The following is a 19,959-nucleotide window of genomic DNA, read 5'->3' on the forward strand; positions in this document are numbered from 1 at the left end:
ATCTTAGCCTTCTCCTCCAGATGACCGCAAAACTGGACGTCGCAAGATATATCAACGCCCAGAATTCCTAGACTTGACTTTTTATCAAGGGAAGTGCCCTGAAAGTGAGGAGATACGACAAACGGCGTCTTTTTTGCGGTAAACGCGCAGACTTGTGTCTTTTTGGGGTTAAATTGGACAAGATTTTGTTCACCCCAGATCGAAACTTGATGGAGTGAAGTTTCGATTTCAGACACAAGTCTATTCCGGCACTCATCGGTATGTGCCCGCGAGATCTTTGCATGACCGGTATATAATGTATCTCCTGTACTGTCGTCCGCATAGCAATGAATATTACTTATCTGTAACATATCATTGATATGCAGAAGAAACAGAGTCGGAGAGAGAGTACACAGCCTTGCGGGACACCAGCATTCAAAGGTTTTAAATCAGAGCATGCACCGTCGACTACGACCTTAATGCTACGTTCCTTGAGAAAACTGGCGATCCAAATGCACAGTCTCGCAGGCAACCCAAATGAAGGTAGCTTTGAAAGCAGCGCTCTATGCCACACCCGATCAAAGTACATACATACAAGTAAAAATAAAACACTATAATAATAATTATAATAATTTTACCCAAACAAATATAGAAATATAAAAATATAAAAACACTACAAACTTTAATCTGCAATGAACCTGTATGATAACGATTATGGTAAGAAGAATTCTCAGCAAATAACATTTCTAATGTTGTGATAATAAAAAGCCAACATTTAGAATTATAAAGAAATTACGATGTGTAATTGTATTATATATTCAATTTTTACTAGATATTATTTATTTTATCTTTAGCTTTACGATTATTACCCTTGCAATAATCGTACAACAAAGTTAAGTCTATTCTATACTTTTCTTTCAGATTCTCAAAAGTTGACTGTAAGAGTTCCCTTTATGGAATAAGTCCGCCATTGTGTATTAAATATTTTAAAGTTTCCAATATAAATTATATTGAATACATTAAAATAAATATAATATAAAGATTTTTTACAATTACGATTACGATTTAAGAAAAGCTAATAAACAAATTATGTCTAATTCAAAAATGATTTCAATTCAATTCTATTCTAAAGGTCTATAAGACGTTATAATTTTTGGCGTTGTAATTGTAATTGCTTCTACCTTGGTCGTTTTTAAGGAAATCATATTCCCCTCGCCGGCAACCAAGCATTGAGAACACAATTATACGTAATCCTAATTGAATTCGGCGGGACGAAATTAATATTACTCTTCTTTATTACGGACTTATTGACTTGACTCTTCTGTGTCCAAATGGCATTATATTTTACATCTAAATATAGATTTGTATTATTATTAAAATGTAAAAGTAAATTTTTAAGCAATTTGAAATGGCAAATAGGCTGACGGGCTACCTGATGGAAAGTAGTAACCGTCGCCTATAGACATGAAAAGTTATATAAAATTCCCATAATACATTATGATGTTTATGATACAGCTCTTACTTGGCTATAGTATTTTTTTTAATGGATGATAATAGAATGATCACCTCGTTTGCCACCTCGCCTATCATCGGCAGAGTACCAGTAAGCGATGATAGGTGAGGATGAAATAGATCAGTTAGCTCGTAGTGGGAATTTCATTAAGAATTAACCAAAATAGTTTCCAGAGGGAACCGCGTGGAAGTCGACCTAATAATGTATATTGCTGGCAATGGGGCTATTAGATCTCCGTTATTAACAATTCCTTTACCCTCTGGCTATCGTGTTATGCCTCTAAGACGTGAAGAATTAACACAACCGTGCAAATACTATTATTACGAGTACTAAATATTTTCATAGCTAAGCATACTGCTTAACAACAGACGATGAATGAACAGGACACCCGCGCAGGTGTCTTTTCTAAAGCATCCCGAAAAAATCTCTACAAACTTTGCATAGTTTATAATCCATTTTTTTTTCAAATTTCGAATCCGCGATATACTAGCTAGCTAGTAAGCAAATAAATATGAAATAATCGTTTCTAGTAAGCATGAGTAATTATCTATTTTCCGTTGAATATGAATATGAATAAATCTAAGAGAAAATAAATATACACTGAAGATAAATGAATAGAATGAAAAATACTTAATATCACTGAGGACATTCGGCGAGCCATGGAGGACACCAATCTCACAGCTATTGTTCTTCTTGACTTTACTAGTGCCTTTAACTCAGTAGATTTTGACATTTTGCTTGCCGTGCTCCGAGCAATAAACGTATCCTCTTCTGCTATTGAATGGTTTTCTTCCTATCTTTTCGGTCGCCGGCAGTGTGTAAGAGCCAATGATGCTTCATCGGATTGGTCTTCGCTCACTGCCGGTGTACCTCAAGGTGGCGTGCTTTCTCCTTTACTTTTTTCAATTTTTATAAACAATATCTCTCGTTATATTAATTCTCCCTACCATCTGTATGCGGATGATCTACAACTCTACAGACACTTCGCATTGCCTGGATTGTCTGATGCCATTGCTGCCTTAAATACTGATTTATGTGCAATACAATCGTGGGCTGATACATTTGGACTTCTCATAAATCCTATTAAATCACAAGCCATCATTATTGGCAGCAGCAGGATGAGATGCAAGTTGAATTGGTCCGAGATACCGGCACTTTATTATGATGGAGTTCCAGTGGCTTATGCCGAGAAAGTTAAGAACCTTGGTCTCATAATGGACGGCACTTTGTCTTGGGCATGTCATATAAATGAACTCAGTAAACGCATGTACTTTTCATTTCACTCTCTCAAGCGACTCCAATACTTTCTCCCGGTAAACACAAAAATTATGCTCGCACAATCTCTACTACTCCCAATACTTGACTATGCCGACGTCTGTTTTTTGGATGTGACTGAGGAGCTTCTAAACAAGCTGGAACGTTTACAAAACCTAGCTATTAGGTTCATCTTTGGTCTTCGTAAATACGATCACGTGTCTGCCTTTCGCAACCAGTTAAAGTGGCTCCCTATCCGACTTCGACGTGATATGCACATCCTTTCTTTCCTTTATAACATACTCAATAACCCCAATTCTCCATCGTACCTCCGCTCCCGGTTTAAATTATTACCACCACCAGTCCGTCCTAAACGCTCCTGTCAACTGCAATCCAGGATGCTTGAACTTCCTGTGTGTAGGACACACTTTATGGGCAACTCTTTCTCGTATCGAGCTGTCCAGTTATGGAACAAACTCCCTTCCCAAATACAAGAGAGTCCCTCTATTACCTCTTTCAAGAAGAGGTTAAAATCACATTTTCTTTCCCTTGAGTAATATATTTTTTTTTTGTATTTTTCTAATTGAACTCTCAAATCTTAAAATCATTAAACGAAATTTCTAATGTATGTAGTATATTAATTTATTTTAACATATACTATATAAGTAGGTAGGTATTGTATATATTTATAGTGTATGTATTTATGTAATATTTTATTATATATTTTAATATTTTATTTAACTGTATATTTGTTTATGTATTAATAGTTGTAGCACTTCAGCTGTCCGCTAACGAAATGCTTTCTTACTGTACTGGGTTGACTGGAAGAGATCTCTGTCAGAGATAAGTCCACCCTTGCTCACAACATTTATAAATAGATTATTTTATATGTAACTTACAAGTGCAATAAAGAATATATATATAAAAATGATGTATTTACACAGATCGTTTAGAAGACAATGAACATAGAAACGGCAGATAGAACGAACGGAATAAGAATGTACAGGTGCCTACAGTGTACACATATAATAACGTATTCAATTGGATATCTATGGTTAATGATAGACTATATATCTCAAGGGAAAAAAGAAATATTGTAATTTGTAATGGAATTTATATTATATTATGTAAAATCTAATAACAATGATAATACGAATAATTATATTATTTATTTATCATTGAGTGTATTTTGTAACGGAAATTATATAAAAAGTCGTAAGAGAAATGCAATGAAGGCCCATTTATCCCATATTTATATACGGAACCCACGAGTTATGAATTTAATTCGCAAATAGGCACAATTAATAAGACTGATCTTTAAAAGTTTTTTAGGAGAGCGGTTCTTAATATACTTTTGATCACATATCTTCGCCAATTCTCAGCCGATTTTAACGGTTCCTTTGCAGTCGATAGCGCTTATATTTGTTTAAATATAACGCTTATATTACTCTCATAAATCACACAACACCTTCTAGTTCTAGTAGTAGCAGTATCTAATCAGATCTTTTAATATATTGAAAACACTTAAACTTAATGTATAATAGAGATTTAAATATAGTTTCAAAAATAAGGTAATAATTCTACTAAAATGTAATAAGTAACTACCCTTACTTACCTATAATATTTAAACGCACCTGTATGTAGGTACAATATCTCGTTAAAAGGCATTCAAAGACTAAACTTGCTGAACTAACTTAGTCCTGTTCAAACTTAAGTTTGTTTAGCCTTGAATACCAAATCATGTTTCATAATCATACCATCAGTTTCATGAAAGAATTCGAGTGAAAAATGTTTTATTAATAAAGATTTTATTCTTATTAATAAAAAGAATAAACATTTGATAACGTTATTTTATTCGAAATAAGAAATGTGAGATTTATCAGTCAATATTGTGTTACAGTATTACACATGAATTGTATTGCAGGGAGTCAATGGGTGCAGGTGGCTCAGCACCATTCCTTATGGCATTCTATGGGAGAAGCCTATGTTCAGCAGGAGACAGATAACGGCTAAGATGATGATGATGATAATAATTATGATGATTGTGTGGCAACTACAGTCGCTATTTTTGCAGAACAAAACAACTTATTTCTCTGTATTAAATAGATACGAGTATTATGAAAGCGCAATATTTATAAAACACTAGCTAACCTAATAAACGTTGTTTTATTCCCTACCGCCATCTAACGTATCTACATATATTCTATTCTCTTATCGGGATAAGAAATATCTCTGTCTCTATCTCTCAAGTTTGAACAAACAAAACACATTTCATCGTCATATCAGTTGTCTGCTGTTGAATGTAGGTCTTTCCCATAAGAAGGGTCTAGCCAGTAATTGCCACGCTTGGCAGACGTGTTGGCAACCGCAGTTAGGCTTCAAGGACGCTGCTACCCATCATTCGACAATTTAGTTCCCTTAATCGCCTTATACGACACCCCCGGATAATGATTATTTCCAAAATTTGTGTAAATATACACCATGACACGGGATTAAGGCGATATCACAATTTAAATTATTCACCTTGTAATAGATGATAGAGTTTTGTTCCAGGATAGCGGCAGCGCCTGATTATTAACGGCACGATTATCCATAAAAGCTTTTAAGTTTTAGCACGTGCGCCGTAATTTCAAAACGTCGTGTTTGTGTGTGTGTGTACATATAGAATACTTCTATTTATAAAGGACAGACTACAATAACGACAAGTGCTTGACCATAAACTTCTTTTTTTTTTGTTTTTTGCTATATAGGCAATATACTGAGCTATATAAGGCTATATTTTGACTACCATTATACCATAAGAATATTTATTCTTTTGATTATATTGTAATTTTCTGGAAGGAATAATAATATATATAAATATATATAATATCAGAGATCAAGGAAGCCTATTTTGTACTAAGAAGAAAAGCGACATTAAAATCAATCAAATAAAGGAAAAAACAGATTTTAGCTTAAGTAAATTAAATGACAAAACAATACTTTTTGGTTTAACATATGTATATCTTCGATATGATGTAAATATACTTACTCTCGTACACGTGATTTTAAGGCGTGCCTCTTTATGCCACCTAGGCTGCTTGCCACATAAAACTTTGCTTAGATGTATGATTATCTGTTCTCCGTAACACAAGTAAAATCTAACTCCAAATATATGTCTATTATCATGTAAACGTAAATTTGAAGATTTATATTTCAATAAATATATGTTTCAATAATAAAATAGGTATATATGTTCTATTGAATTTCTTTTAAATTTTCTTTCATTCGTTGATTAAACACACGATATTTGACACATCTGTTTGTTTTTATTGTGCTAGTTTACAACCATCATTCATTAACTGTGTATAAAAATTTATTTCGCCTTAATTATATAGCATCGATAAAGAATATAAACTTTACACATAGACAATTGCAGTATAAATTATAACATTTATGCGACAAAAATTTTAGAAGATAGTTTAACTATGTGACAAAACAGTTTGTGGGTTTGTTAAAATTTCAAGAACATATAACTTGCATAATGATTTCGGCCATAAAAGTTAATATGTTCTCTAGATGAATCTTTAATAATAGCCTACGCTATTCAAAGATTGCATCTACAAAGTTAGTTAGGAGTAACAATTTTCATCGTTTTGCAGAAAGTCAATGGATACATGTGGCTTTAAGGCCATTTTTAACCGATTTCAAAGAGAAAGAGGTTCTCAATTTAGCTGTATTTTTTATGTTTGTCACCTCATATCTCTGTTAATTGTAAACCGATTAAAAATTTATTATAATATTTTTTTTATTCAAAAAGTTTACATGATGATTGATCCCATAAAAATTTTATGAATCTCCGTTCACTGTTAAAATTTTAATTCAAAATAACCGGTTTTATCATAATTGAAGTAATTTTTTGTGAAATGTAACCTTAATAATATAACTAAAAGATTTACAGAATATATACAAAAAGGTAAAAATTTTAATACCATAAAATGCCGCATTAAATTTCTGTACCTGATACGCAAAATACGCAAAAGAAGATACAGTCTTCCACATAATCTTCTACAGGAAAAGACAAAATCCGAGAAAACGCTGGACTTCTTTATTAAAAAACCCAAATAAGTACCGGATCCTTTTTAAAAGATGATAGTGAACATTAAGATCGCCTTGATGATTGAACAAAAGGGTACAGAAGAAGAAGTACAAATAAGGAAAACACATCAGTTTTTAAGAATCGATTGAAATTTTAGTTTTATAAATAAAGTAAACGGAATTTTAAAATCAAAGAGAATGAAGTGTCAGAATCGACGGCAACATCAGTCCTTGCATGTCTGTCTGTTATGACTTGGACCTGTTCAATGTTGAACAATTGTTTGCATTCTCGAACGATCTAACTTGCATGTGTACTGGCCGAAACCAACGGCGTTCTATTAACAACATCATAAACATTAACTCTACGTTTATCGCGTATACGCGGCGTTGCATCCAATCAACTTTGCTCCCTCGAGGCGCAAAAATATAGTAACAACAGCAGAGCGGCTATTGAGGGCGGACTCGCCTATTGTGCTAGAATCGGGACGCGGTTAAAAACAAAGCTGGGTAGCTGTGCAACATAGATATTTTATATTTAAATTAATTCACCTCTACGACCACGAGCTTAGAGTTTCAAATTGAACGGTCTAGTACCTATAACAGAGGGTGCGTCATTATGTGACTGAAAGTGACCACAGACAGTAGTGCATTGTTATACTTTGACTGAGTATATTTACGGCCAGTGCTATTAATTTTCTCTATTCCCCACCAAAAGAAACAATAGAAAATTCAACCATTCAAATTAGTGTGATAATAAAATTATTGATGGTAAAGGACGTGAAAGCCTGTAAATAGCATGAATATCGCCTAAATTAGCAGAAACGCTATTAAATATGCAGAGCTGTAATTGCTACTATTTTCCATAAAACATTGAAGTTGCTTGCAGAAGTTATGTCAAATAAATTAAATTTTTGAACAAAGATTAGTAAGGATAAAGACTTAAATTGCCATTCGGAACCCAAACTACGAACAGTTAACACTAGATTTCGAGCAGCGATCTATTAATTTGCATGAAGATGCCTCGTTTACAGATGAAATACGTATAGCAAAACGTGCTTGGACAAAATGACAGTAGAAAATTGATGGCTGATATGGAAAGTTATTAAACTTCTGGTAATAATAATAGTAGTTAATCTTCGAGTATTGGCAATTGCATACATATATACTTATTGTAGCGGAATTAAACAAAATAATTCCAATCAAATAGCCAGAAATCTTTACTTTTCTTGCAGTGTCGTATTAAGTTTTATTCCCTTATGAATGAAAAGAAATAAATACTATAATACAATTACTGACGCACTCTTATTGCCGATCTTCTGTTGAAACACCTGACAACAACATCATTGATTTATTTATAAAATATATATTATTATTAATATTTGGATAAACAAAATGTAGATCCAGATTATATTTTTCTAGTTGCCTATTCTTGAGGATAAGGACAGTAGTGACCGGTGTATTTAATTTACTTGTACATATAAGTATGTATATCTACAGAGAGCCTTACTAATATTATAAATATGAAAATAACTTTGTTTTCTTGTTACCTTACAGCACCTTAACGGCTTAATCAATCACTGTGAAATTTGGTATTCACGTGCAATATGGGATGGAAAAGGATATAGACTGTTTTTTATCCAGATCAATAAAAATATTTCGTTTACGCAAACGAAGTCACGGGTGAAAAATGGTATGAATGAAAAAATATATTTTGTTGAAGTATACGATGCACACAGTTTAGTTATGGCAATTATTTATATCGGCTTTACTCACTTATATAGAATAGGCCACTCCTTCTGTTCCTGTAGGTGTCCTAAGAAGCAACTAATGGCACTTAATGGTAGAGGCATGGGCAGTAACATCCTTCTTATAACAGATCTAAAAATCTAACTGCAGTTGCCAACCTGCCTGCCAAGCATGGCAGGTACTTGCAAAACTTCCTTTATGGGGAATGTTTATGTTCAGCAGTGGGCAATTAACGGCTGAAATGATTCAACAATAGCTATATCATTTAACTATTTACTTATATACAAAGAGATAGAAAAAAAAAACAAAATATATATAACAATAAATCCAATAGCAAACGATAAGTATAAACAATCTATAGAAATTTGAATGGCGAGCCGTGTGACCATTTAGCTTCCGCCCACATTAAATTTAAAGAGTAATGAAATACATTAGTCAATAACATTGTAGTAAAAGTGACAGCATATAGATAGGTGAACCCACGCGGCATTCATCTCAACAAACTGAGACAGAACGAGTTTATAAGTAGCACCATTGATAAATACTTATCTGTAGATAAATGTAATAAATTCTAGAAATGATTTTTAAAAAAGAATATATATTTTTTATGCAACTTGGCAAGCTAACGACCCACCTGATATGATGTGGTAACCGTCGCCTATAGATATGAACAGTACCATAGACATAACAGAGTATACTTTACGCTGTCATTCCTGAAGACTAAAGTGTTATGCCTCTGTACCCTGTAATTTTATTTCTCTATACACTATGGCATCAAATAACGTAGTAGGTATGTGTCCATTTTACATCGCATGCTTAGCCAGTCATCCAGTATCCACTTAAGTCAGAAAAGCAAATCTCATCATCGTTGAATTTCTGAAGTGTAAAATCTTACTCCTCAGAAATCAGCTAATTAAGGTTACTGTGAACATCATGGTAACTAAAAAGTATCATGGTAACATAGTCAGTCTTTGTTTTCTCTCGAAATTGAAAACCGTGATCCAAACTTCTAAAGTAAAATGGCATTTGAGTTTTCTTCTAATATGTGAAAATGGAATAGTAACTCCATCTGCACTATTAATATTTGGGGTACCAGTGAAAGATGGGGATGAAAACAAATTAGTTGATTAAAGAAAGGTGGGGATGAAAGCAAGTCATTTGACCAGTCGTGACGAATTTGACAAGAATTAACTACGATGGAGGCACATTGCTAGCATTGAGACTGTTATTAATAATCCCCCAGGAATTTGAAGAAATCCACCAAGATTTATGATAATTTTATTCTTGCAAAGACACAATATCAAACCTTCAACACTATCACACAATACACATGCAGGTCAATGAGCCTCTTCTCATTACCATTACGTAAGCATACTGCAAACAAATCCTATCTACGTAGGTATCTTTCAATGATCAGTGAATTGGTGTAGCCATGTATTCTATTTTTCCTCAGAGTCCCAACCCTTAAAATTTATGCACTAATAACAAATTATCATCAAAACGTACTAACTTTTGAGTGCCATTTCATGTTTATGGGTTTTCAATTCCTGGAACACAGCATCATCGGTTGATACTGTGTTCCAGGAAAACTAACTAAATTAACTAAGAAAATTACCTTATATTGAATAATGTGTAACCTGTGTACTAAATTACATCGAATTCGCTAATTTAACATTAATAAAGATACAAACAATTATGTGTTTAAAACTCTTACAATTGAAATAATGATGGAATTTGGAAATTTATATTCTCTATCCTTAAGTAGATTCGATGAAATTTCTAAAATGCGAAGTTTATTAATTGGATAAAATAGCTTTTACTCATAATAAAAATAATACAAAATAAAGACTATGAAATATCGCTTTAAGGTCAAAATTATTACATTGTTGTCACATTGTCTTTATCTCTCAAATGGAATAAATTACATGCCTGAAATAGGTACATAAAAAAGAAGTCATATATTTTTTACCCTCATATGTGGGTTGTCACTATTGAGCCCTAACCGTAGAGCAAAGAAACATTGTTTTTCCTCGGCCTATTGCGACGTCTTGTTACAAAACGAAAAAGGTATAGTTTTAAAAAAATCGTCAGATGCTCCTGGTAGAGGCAGAAACTACTCGCATTTTATCGCTTTTTATTATCAAGAGCAGAAATCGTGTTCTTATTTCGCAGTTTCACAGTACGACAATCTTTTCATCGAGGGAGAATGGATTGTTAGCTCCATTGCTAGCAATATACCCTGGCAAGTCGACCTCCTTGCGGTCTACCCTGAAAACTATCTTGATTCATTCCTAGAGAATTCATCACGATGGAATAACTGACTTCAAGTATCATCTATCACTAGTGCCCTGTAGGCATGTACTGATAGCGTAAGCTGAGTATTGACCGCTTTTTTTTTAATAATATTATTAATTTATTTTCAAAGTATTTGTTTGAAGCACAGGTACATGTTAATTTGTTACATACGTATTTTGATATGTTTGCTATAGTCCTTATTAGTCCATATATACCTACCATATATACCTGTATAAAGGCCATACTAAGTAAGAATTAGAACAATAAGTATAAGTAACTTATTGTTCTAATTCCGTGCCTTTATCCCTTTTTTTACAAATGAAATGTGGCAACACTAGCATCAACACTGTTAATTGAGTTGGCGTAGAGCCGTTATACCCTCAGTATGTTCGGATATAATTCACAACGAATGAATGCCAGTAGTAAAATTCAAATTTTGTTGTTTTTTCAACATACTAATTTTCATGTGTGATTGCAAAAGCTCGTAAATAAAGATCCCTTTGCGATTATGATCGCAATATCGTAACCATATAAACAAAAGCATGTAGGTTATATACAATTTGTGTAAAAGAATTTATGGACGAATATTTTTTATGGTATTTTCATGGCTGAAATATCTGATTATGGTACATAGCCTGTATTATCACCCCTTTCCAGACAGCACAATCTTGCGATGTTCCTAACACCGACAAAATTTTACAGGAGTCACAGAAAATATCCTAATTACGAATTTAACCAAATTGGCGACCAGCGACAGTTAACTGAAAATAAAATACAACCCTAGTAATATAGCTTTCCATTATGATATATTCCTTTTGTAATTAATAAGGTTTTTCCGTATTAATCTCATATTAAATTTCTCGTACAATTAAAGATGTGAATCGTAATTCTTGTAGAAATAAATGTATCAGTGTGTGCTGTAACATATAATGAACGCCTCCAATTTACCCACACATCGTTAAAAACAACTACGTAGAAAACATGCTGTATAGGATGAGCCAAACAATGCTAACGCAAGGTCATAACAAAAATTCAAATAAAAGACCATAAACGTCAGTAGATTCTTATCATCATCACATCGCGTTACACAGCCAGCGGCCGACTATGGAGACCACACATTTCGACATTAAGGTCACTTAGAGATATCATAATATTCACTAATACGCGAAAAGGAAAGTTAGTTTGTGTGCGTGTTAAGTTCCTTTTCGTGTTTATGTGATGTACTCACAAATCCAAAGGAAATAAAGTTTAAATTACATAAAATTAAAATTTATTTTTAGTATGAATACAAATTTCTATGGCATTAGCGAGGGATCATTCGGGATGTGTATTTACACATGTACGAGTATAAATGTAAAAACTAACGAAATATATTCGAATAAAGAATGACTTTTAAAATTAATTAAAAATCTAAACATTACATAGACGATTATTCAAATCGTCTATTTCAGCACTTCGTCTACAGTTATAAATTTGAAAACCCTTTAAAAAATACTTGTCTAACTTTTTTTTATTTTACGCTGTATTTAAATTAGACTTCACTTACTTTAAAATGGCAATGAGTTAGAACAAATTTACCTAAAAACAGTCCTTTAAGACCACGATAAAATAGATCGTGATTTTATAGAAAGTTTTTGTATTTTCCAAAAGCATAGAAGCTAAGAATGAAAAGTGACCAATTTTAGCAAAATACCTTTATTAGAACATCGATTTATTGTACATAGTCTGACCTATATTTTTTATGGTATGAAAGATATTCATCAGTTCTTAATCTACTTATTATTCAGATAATGTTATTGTCATTGTTAATAATTTATTATATATTATATAGTGCATGTGGTGTTCGCCTGTAAAAGACTTTTACATTAGGTAAAATTATGTTTTGTGTTATTAAGTTGCATGTAAAATGTAAAAGTTGAATGTGAACCTTATTAAATTAATAAATAAATAAATCAGCTGTAACAGTAGTAAATATGACACTCGTCATGTCATATTATAATCCAAGAAATAGCAGTGGCTAATCTGCCACCATACTCACCCTACCGTCGTATCATTACATAGTATAAAACAAACTCGCTTCTCGTAGTCTGTACGCTTAGATCTTTTAAACTACGCAACATATTTTAATGAATTTTCATCAATAAATTGAATATTTCAAGAGCAAACTTCAATGTATTAAGTGCGTATTACTTAATATTGTTTTGTGTTAATTCGTTGAAATATGACAATAATTTGTTCAAGATGTTGGAAGAAATTAAGTCGACCAAAATTTTTTATCGAAAAAAATTCTAATGCGTTAAGATATAACAAAACAATATATGGTAGGATTGTTTATCTTTTACAGGTCAACAAAAGTCCGTGATAGCATATGTCTATCTTTTAAGGATAGCTACCCATCTAATTCATACTCGACGAAACAAACTGAAGCATAAAATATAAGCATATAATCTCTATTACCCGTGCAAAGCCGGGACGGGTCGCTAGTTAATAATAAACCGTCCATTGATAAATTGATTATAGATGTTATTTTAACATTATAACTTCACCGCAAAACACACAATTCGCCAACATCCATTACCGTGTCGGTACCGTAAAATCTTCCGCGCATCAATACCCCCGCCTCATTGTATGTTAAGTTTATTCAGATTCAACGCCAGTTCCCAACACACGTTCGCAGTCATTCGATTACCACCCTACATGTAGATTATGGAAAACAATTGTTATTTGAATTTCAACCTTAGATCAAACAATATTAGATTATATATTAAATTATATGTTAGTATCGCTAGGTTTGTACCGGGCGCACAATTTCGAAATGTCGCCTCTACGCTCTATTATTTCACCCACGCGACCGTTCCAATGGACTGCATATGCAACAAAACCAGTTTAATTCTATTGAAAAATATTTTCCACAAAAGCTCTATATATTATCATAAAAACACTGTTGCTTTTGATTTATGTTTACGTTCGTGGAAATATCAAATAGTTCGGTCTCATTGTGTTTTTTAGCATTAAGCGATAAGAAATACAAACTCTATATTTCTTATAGCTAAACGACTACTTAAATTCAAGTACAAATTTTATATTTCTCATGTTTTAAAACAGTGCAAGTCATTATAACATAACTTTTAATTAAATATACTGTGTAAAATAAGATTATTAAGTTTTTTTAACAATGATGGTTGACTGTTAAATTTTATTAAATTTGAGTGTTGCGTCCCGGTAGCAAATATCAAAATTTAATGTTTCCTTAAATGAACCCGAAAACAATTACAAAAGTGAAAATTAATTGAATAGCATACCTATTTCTCTGAGCTATTTTCATATAAAAATAATTATTAGGGTTCCTTTTAAATCCAAGTGTCCAAAAAATTTGAAAATGAAAATTAATCATACAAAAATATAAACTATAAAAATTCCAGCATCCCATTGACTTTAGATATGTTCAGAATATTCCAATAGTATCAAAGAGCCATATAATTTCGATTTTTAAAACTTCGTTATTTCAAAAACACCTACCAGAGTTTCATTCCTTTGATAGAAATTATTTATATTATGTTATTATGTGATGATATGATCGCAGAAAATACAAAACCAACTTAAATATAGAAATTAAAAATGATGGATGTCATATGTGTCAAATGTGTCAAGCATATACAAATAAATACACTAAACAAACAACACTTTAATGTTAGTGTGGTTACTATAAGGCTTTCATGGTTCTTATGAGATAGTTAAGAGATCTTTACACTTACCTTTCCAATCTAATGTTCATGCATTGTCAACAAATCGGCGCCCACCAAACTAGAGTTAGCGCAGTCACAACACTATACATGATGTCACTTCCTTTAACACTCCATTCATAAACAAAATTGCCATCGATTAATACTTCGTCGTCATATGTCACTTATGTCATTGAAAGCACTGGCTAGCCCACGGAATTCGAAATTTTAAATTTCAAAACGCCACTATCGCTAACGCCTTTTATTAGGATATGATAAAAAGTAGTTTTTTTGTTTTTTTTTTTTTAGAAAACGCGTGTGTTGCAGCCGGTGCGCGCGCACGTTTGAGCACGCGCCGAAGCCTCCGAGTAATCGCCCCCGCGATTTTTGGCGCGTGGGCGCCAAATACCGGCTGAACAGCCGGCACCCAAAACGAATTTGCGTAATAAAGACGATAAACGCCCAAGATCTCAACTCTGCTCTTTAGTACTAGTTCAAAGATGTTTATCGAATTTCGTTAAGACAACCTGCTCCACCAGGGGACCGAATGAAAATGGCCAGCTTTCTTTATAAGCTTATGTTAGAATTTTAAATGAGTATCGAATAATGCATTCGACATAAAAAGCTATCGGCAGCGGCTAACAATATTATGTGGTGGTACGTTGGGACGCGACTTGTCGCACAGAGCCTTGTATGGAGAAACGGGTTCGTCTGCAGTCCCACACGTTTTGACTTTTTGCCGCTCTCTGCAGGAAAGAGCTAGAGATGTCATTGGCCAGCAAAAGTTGATACTCCTCGTCCCTTACATATGCGCAACGGGTATGCATTCTTGCAGTAACAAAGGATGAAACGTATGTCTACGTTAGCTGGTCGGTGTGCGCCCAGGAAGGATCATTGTACAGACTATGAGCTTGCAGGCTCTTGGGGTGCAGGATTCATACATTCTAATGAAATCGTCGCCGCACTGTACATTTCCTAATTAGACATGCTTACGTGCAACATCTCGTTAACATTTAAAAATAACTGCCAATTACCAATAGTGAACTGAATAAACTATTAGGTGATGTCTCATAGATTAAGGACTGAGAATTAAATGATAATAAATCGAGTTAATGAAAAAATTGTCTATGGATGCATTTTAGATTTTCTTATAAAAATTGCCCGTAATAGAAATTCTATTAAAGTCAGCAGTATCTAGTTACTGCTACATAGATACCAATATACCAATTCATACAAGTATCCTATCGCTATTCAAAAATGTTTTCAATTGAATTTATTAGATTTTTTGTTCATTTATTTATTAAGTTACTAGGATTTACCTACGACTTCGTCCGCGTTACTGAGAAATATCTTTTTTCATCCAATATTCTCGTAGTATCTGTATACCAAATTTTACAGTAATTGCTTAAGCCATTAAGACACCAAACGTAACAAATTCACTTTCACATTTATAATAATATTTGGATTACCCCTTAGGACCTTGAGTGTAATTATAAAACAAGTGACTAGGGTATGACCATAAAAATATGGTATGACGCTACAATATTATTATTGTATCTATTAATAAATTATCTATAGATTTAACCTGTTTTACTTCGGGTCATGTTTACTGTTTACTTGCAACAAATTAAATTCATATTATTTTCCTTATCTAGTTCAAGGTAGTCATGTTTAATAATTTGATATTATTTGGTTATCTATACATGCAAAGATTTCAAATTATATTATGCGAGTGACTTTGATTGAATAAGCTGGCAGATCTGTCAAGATACGATTGTAATGAATATGAACTTTGGAATGGCAAACCAGAAAGTGGTAACAGTCACCTATAAACATGTACAGCATCATAGGCACGGAGTATACTGTGATACCCATGATACCCTTCATCCGTTGCCGTTCCTGAATACTATAGTGTTATGCTTCCGTATCCGGTAATTTCTCTGTAAAATCCTACTCTTCAAAGCAAAGGGACGGAGGTACCCAAATAGACAGCTTTTCTACCACTTTCCGTTTGGTAAGTAATAGACATTATTAGTATTTAAATATCTTAAAATGACACTCACAATAAAGTAAAATAATAAATCTTTTTTTTTCGAAACAAAATCTTAAATCATTCATCTATGGAGATACACAATGCGTAGGTATAGAACAATACAAGATTACCTTGGTGCGTGTCTGAGTAGGTAGACCACCGAAATTGGTTCGTAAGGTTACGTAGGGCTTTGGACAAACATCTTGTCTAAAGTTTTATATATGAAAATCTAGCTACACCTTAATATCTATTTTCAAACAATATTTATTTTTATAGAACAATATCGAAAAGTCTAAAGGGAAAAGATTATTGTTAACGGGACCTAGCGGCCCAAACGCTAAACATTGTTTTTTTTTATATGTGAAAATGGTATGGTAACCCTGCCTGCGCTAACGGGATACCCTAGCGGAGCACCAGTGAAGGGTGATAGGTGAGAATGAAAACAGGCCAGTTAGCTCATAATGATGAATTTATCAGGAATTAACCATGATAGTTTCCAGGGGGAACCGCGAGGAGGTCGGCCTTCTCAGTCTCTATTACTAACAATCCCTTCCCCTTATTCATGTTGATTTCCAAGCTATTCCGTTCAGATAAGAGTTCCCAGAGAATTCATCACAATGAACCACCTGACTTGATCTCATTATCACTTATCATGCAACCAAGCACAGGAGTTACCGTTCCATTTTTATCCATTAAGGTATTATACTCAGGAGTCATCTTTGCCATAACAAAAATGTCAGGCGTTTCTTGATAGTGTTTTTAAGTTTACAAATCTATTATTTACCATCAAAATTCACTACAAAATACAAAATGATAGTTCCCCTATCCTTCCGATCGCTTGCTAAGAGATTGCTTAGAACCTTCTTTATTGCTCAATTATTCATACTTTCGCGAATAATTATATATCTCATCACCATGTCTGTCTACTACTGAACATAGGCCTTCCCTATAAACGGTTTTGCCAGTAGTTGCCACGCTTAGCAAGCGGGTTAGCAACCGCAGTTAGACTTTGGTAATATTTTAAGAGGGAAGCTATTGCCTTTCCTTCGATTATTAAGTTCTCCTAGTCATCTCTTATGACACCCACGGAATAGGAAGGAGTGGTTCATTCTATGCCGTGACCACAAGGCAATATTTATTTATTATAATATCTTATTATAGTACACATAATCAAATTGTAAATAGACAATGTCTGTACATAGTAGATACATATTCCAGAAAAAATTATACGAGGGTTCTAAATAAGATCAATGGAGATCAAAATAAAAAATTTTACAACTTGTTTTTTCTGTATGTTTGTTCCGACATCACGCAAACACTACTGGACTAAATTTAATACTGTTTTTACAGTTATATAGTTAAAGCTACATTTGATGTACATTTTATTTCTTCGATTCGATTTAGAAGTGGTTACCTACTTAAAAAATCCACGCATACCGTGTTGTGGACGAAAGCTAGTGTTTAGTATACATTTTGTACATTTTTCTTTTGTTGTTTTGTTCTTTTATCTAAAATTACCTAGTTTTGTGTTGAAGTATGAAAGATAAAAACACACAAAATAAAATCTAAACCTTGTTTTATATGTTTTTATCTTTTATACAATTCACCTTAAGATTTTAAGATGACATCACCCATTATTCTGGCCACAGATAATATAATACTTTAGATATATAGATAGAGTATCGAGTCTCAAAAATGGGTTAACTTTATGTCAGCTAATTCTCAAATTAGCTAACTCGGTTTTATATCAGTGTTCTATATATTTACGTACATAATGTATCTTGATATATCTAAATTAATTTATTTAATAAATAAAATTATTTTTAAGTGTTAAAAAGATGCAAAAATTATATAATAAAATAAATATAAAAGTTAAAAAGGAAACACTCATAATTATTTATCACACACCCGTTTTTCTCGAAGCATTTGTATGGAGACACTCTATCTATATAATCTAAGATAATACTATGTCAAGCTGACAAGGAAATCAAATTTCAGACACAAAACTTACTTTTTAAGACTTTCGCGTATATTATTAATTTATCTAAATGATCACGTAAATTCCCGTCTCTTAGAAAACATAAAACAAGGCTTACCTGTTTTATATTTAATGTGAGATATGTGATCATACTACAAATGTCTGCAGAAGCAAAATACGATTCATGAGCACAATCATCAGATCAGAATACATGATCGATCCATAGAATTTAATACTTGTAAATTACGAGCTATATTCACATAGATATGCTAGATATTATATAGAATTACAAAATCAGTAAGAAAGCCTTTTCTTTACTTTTTTTTTAATGAAAAGGTCATTTACCGAAAATATGAATAAAAAATTTTAAATGTTAAAAATTTTGCAGATTCACAATAACAAATTAACAAACATAATTAATTAGTAAACAATGACAATAGCAAATATAATTTAACATTATTTGATTAGATTAAGTCGTCGTTATTTGAATTTACAAATATTTGTCACTTTTGTGTCGTCAAAAATAAAACAAAATTCGAATTTAATAATAAATAAACACATTAAAGAAGAGTTATTAAGATAAAGTAAAATAATAAATGCATTAATATTAATTACCTACTATCTATTCACATATATCTATACATGTCGTGTATTGGTCCAATGGACCAACAGAGCTACTTTTATCCTCATAAGTGAGTGATAGCTCATTGGTGCCCCACCAGAGTATACTGATAGCTCAGTAGTCTCTTATCCATTCTCCTCAACTGAAATTGTATTCCGAACTGGACGGCAGATAAATAAATAAAATCTACTCAAAAATGCTTTTATCATAATTAAAAAAAATATTGTCATCATCATCATCTCAGCCATTATCCGTCCACTGTTAGACATAGGCCATTTTTATTATATCAGTTATTTATTATCACCCATTAAAAAAAATAAACCAATATAGATGGTTACGTGTCATAGGTAGCCACACATTTTCGCCGTTATTTCGCAAATCACAAAAGAATGAAACAAAAGCCTTTCACTGTGGGAATAATACGGAATTCGCCCCCAACGTGATGAATCAATTCATCGTTTGACAACAATGGGCACCTATTAAACCCAGTACTGTTTGACTGAGCGGCTTGTGACTCACAAGTCACAATCGCATTTATTGACAAAGCTCCGACATATGCGTCAGTCGGATCCTCCCAATTAAGTACCGGAACACAACTATAAGTTATCGTCCCTTACAGCAAGTATTAAATTATCTCTACTCACAAATAAATATATACTATATGAGTGTGGTCTTTAAGCTCATCTATATACATACATTAAAATTGTAATTAGAAAATATCTTTACCACAGATAATATAAT

The 19,959-nt window shown here is 32.7% G+C and overlaps 1 protein-coding gene across 1 annotated transcript in view; it reads right to left on the minus strand.

The window, feature by feature from the left end:
* Positions 1-14,654, minus strand: part of LOC113509430 (uncharacterized) — a 142,581-nt gene extending 127,927 nt beyond the window's left edge. The window contains exon 1 of the mRNA XM_026892773.3: positions 14,620-14,654. Coding sequence (XP_026748574.1) covers positions 14,620-14,639 — 20 coding nt within the window. The 5' untranslated portion in view covers positions 14,640-14,654. The remainder of the gene's footprint in view (positions 1-14,619) is intronic.
* Positions 14,655-19,959: the final 5,305 nt, after the last annotated feature.

This window comes from Galleria mellonella, unplaced genomic scaffold (assembly GCF_026898425.1).
Source record: "Galleria mellonella isolate WM207_F2 unplaced genomic scaffold, CSIRO_AGI_GalMel_v1 utg264, whole genome shotgun sequence".
In the NCBI taxonomy this organism is placed as follows: domain Eukaryota; kingdom Metazoa; phylum Arthropoda; class Insecta; order Lepidoptera; family Pyralidae; genus Galleria; species Galleria mellonella.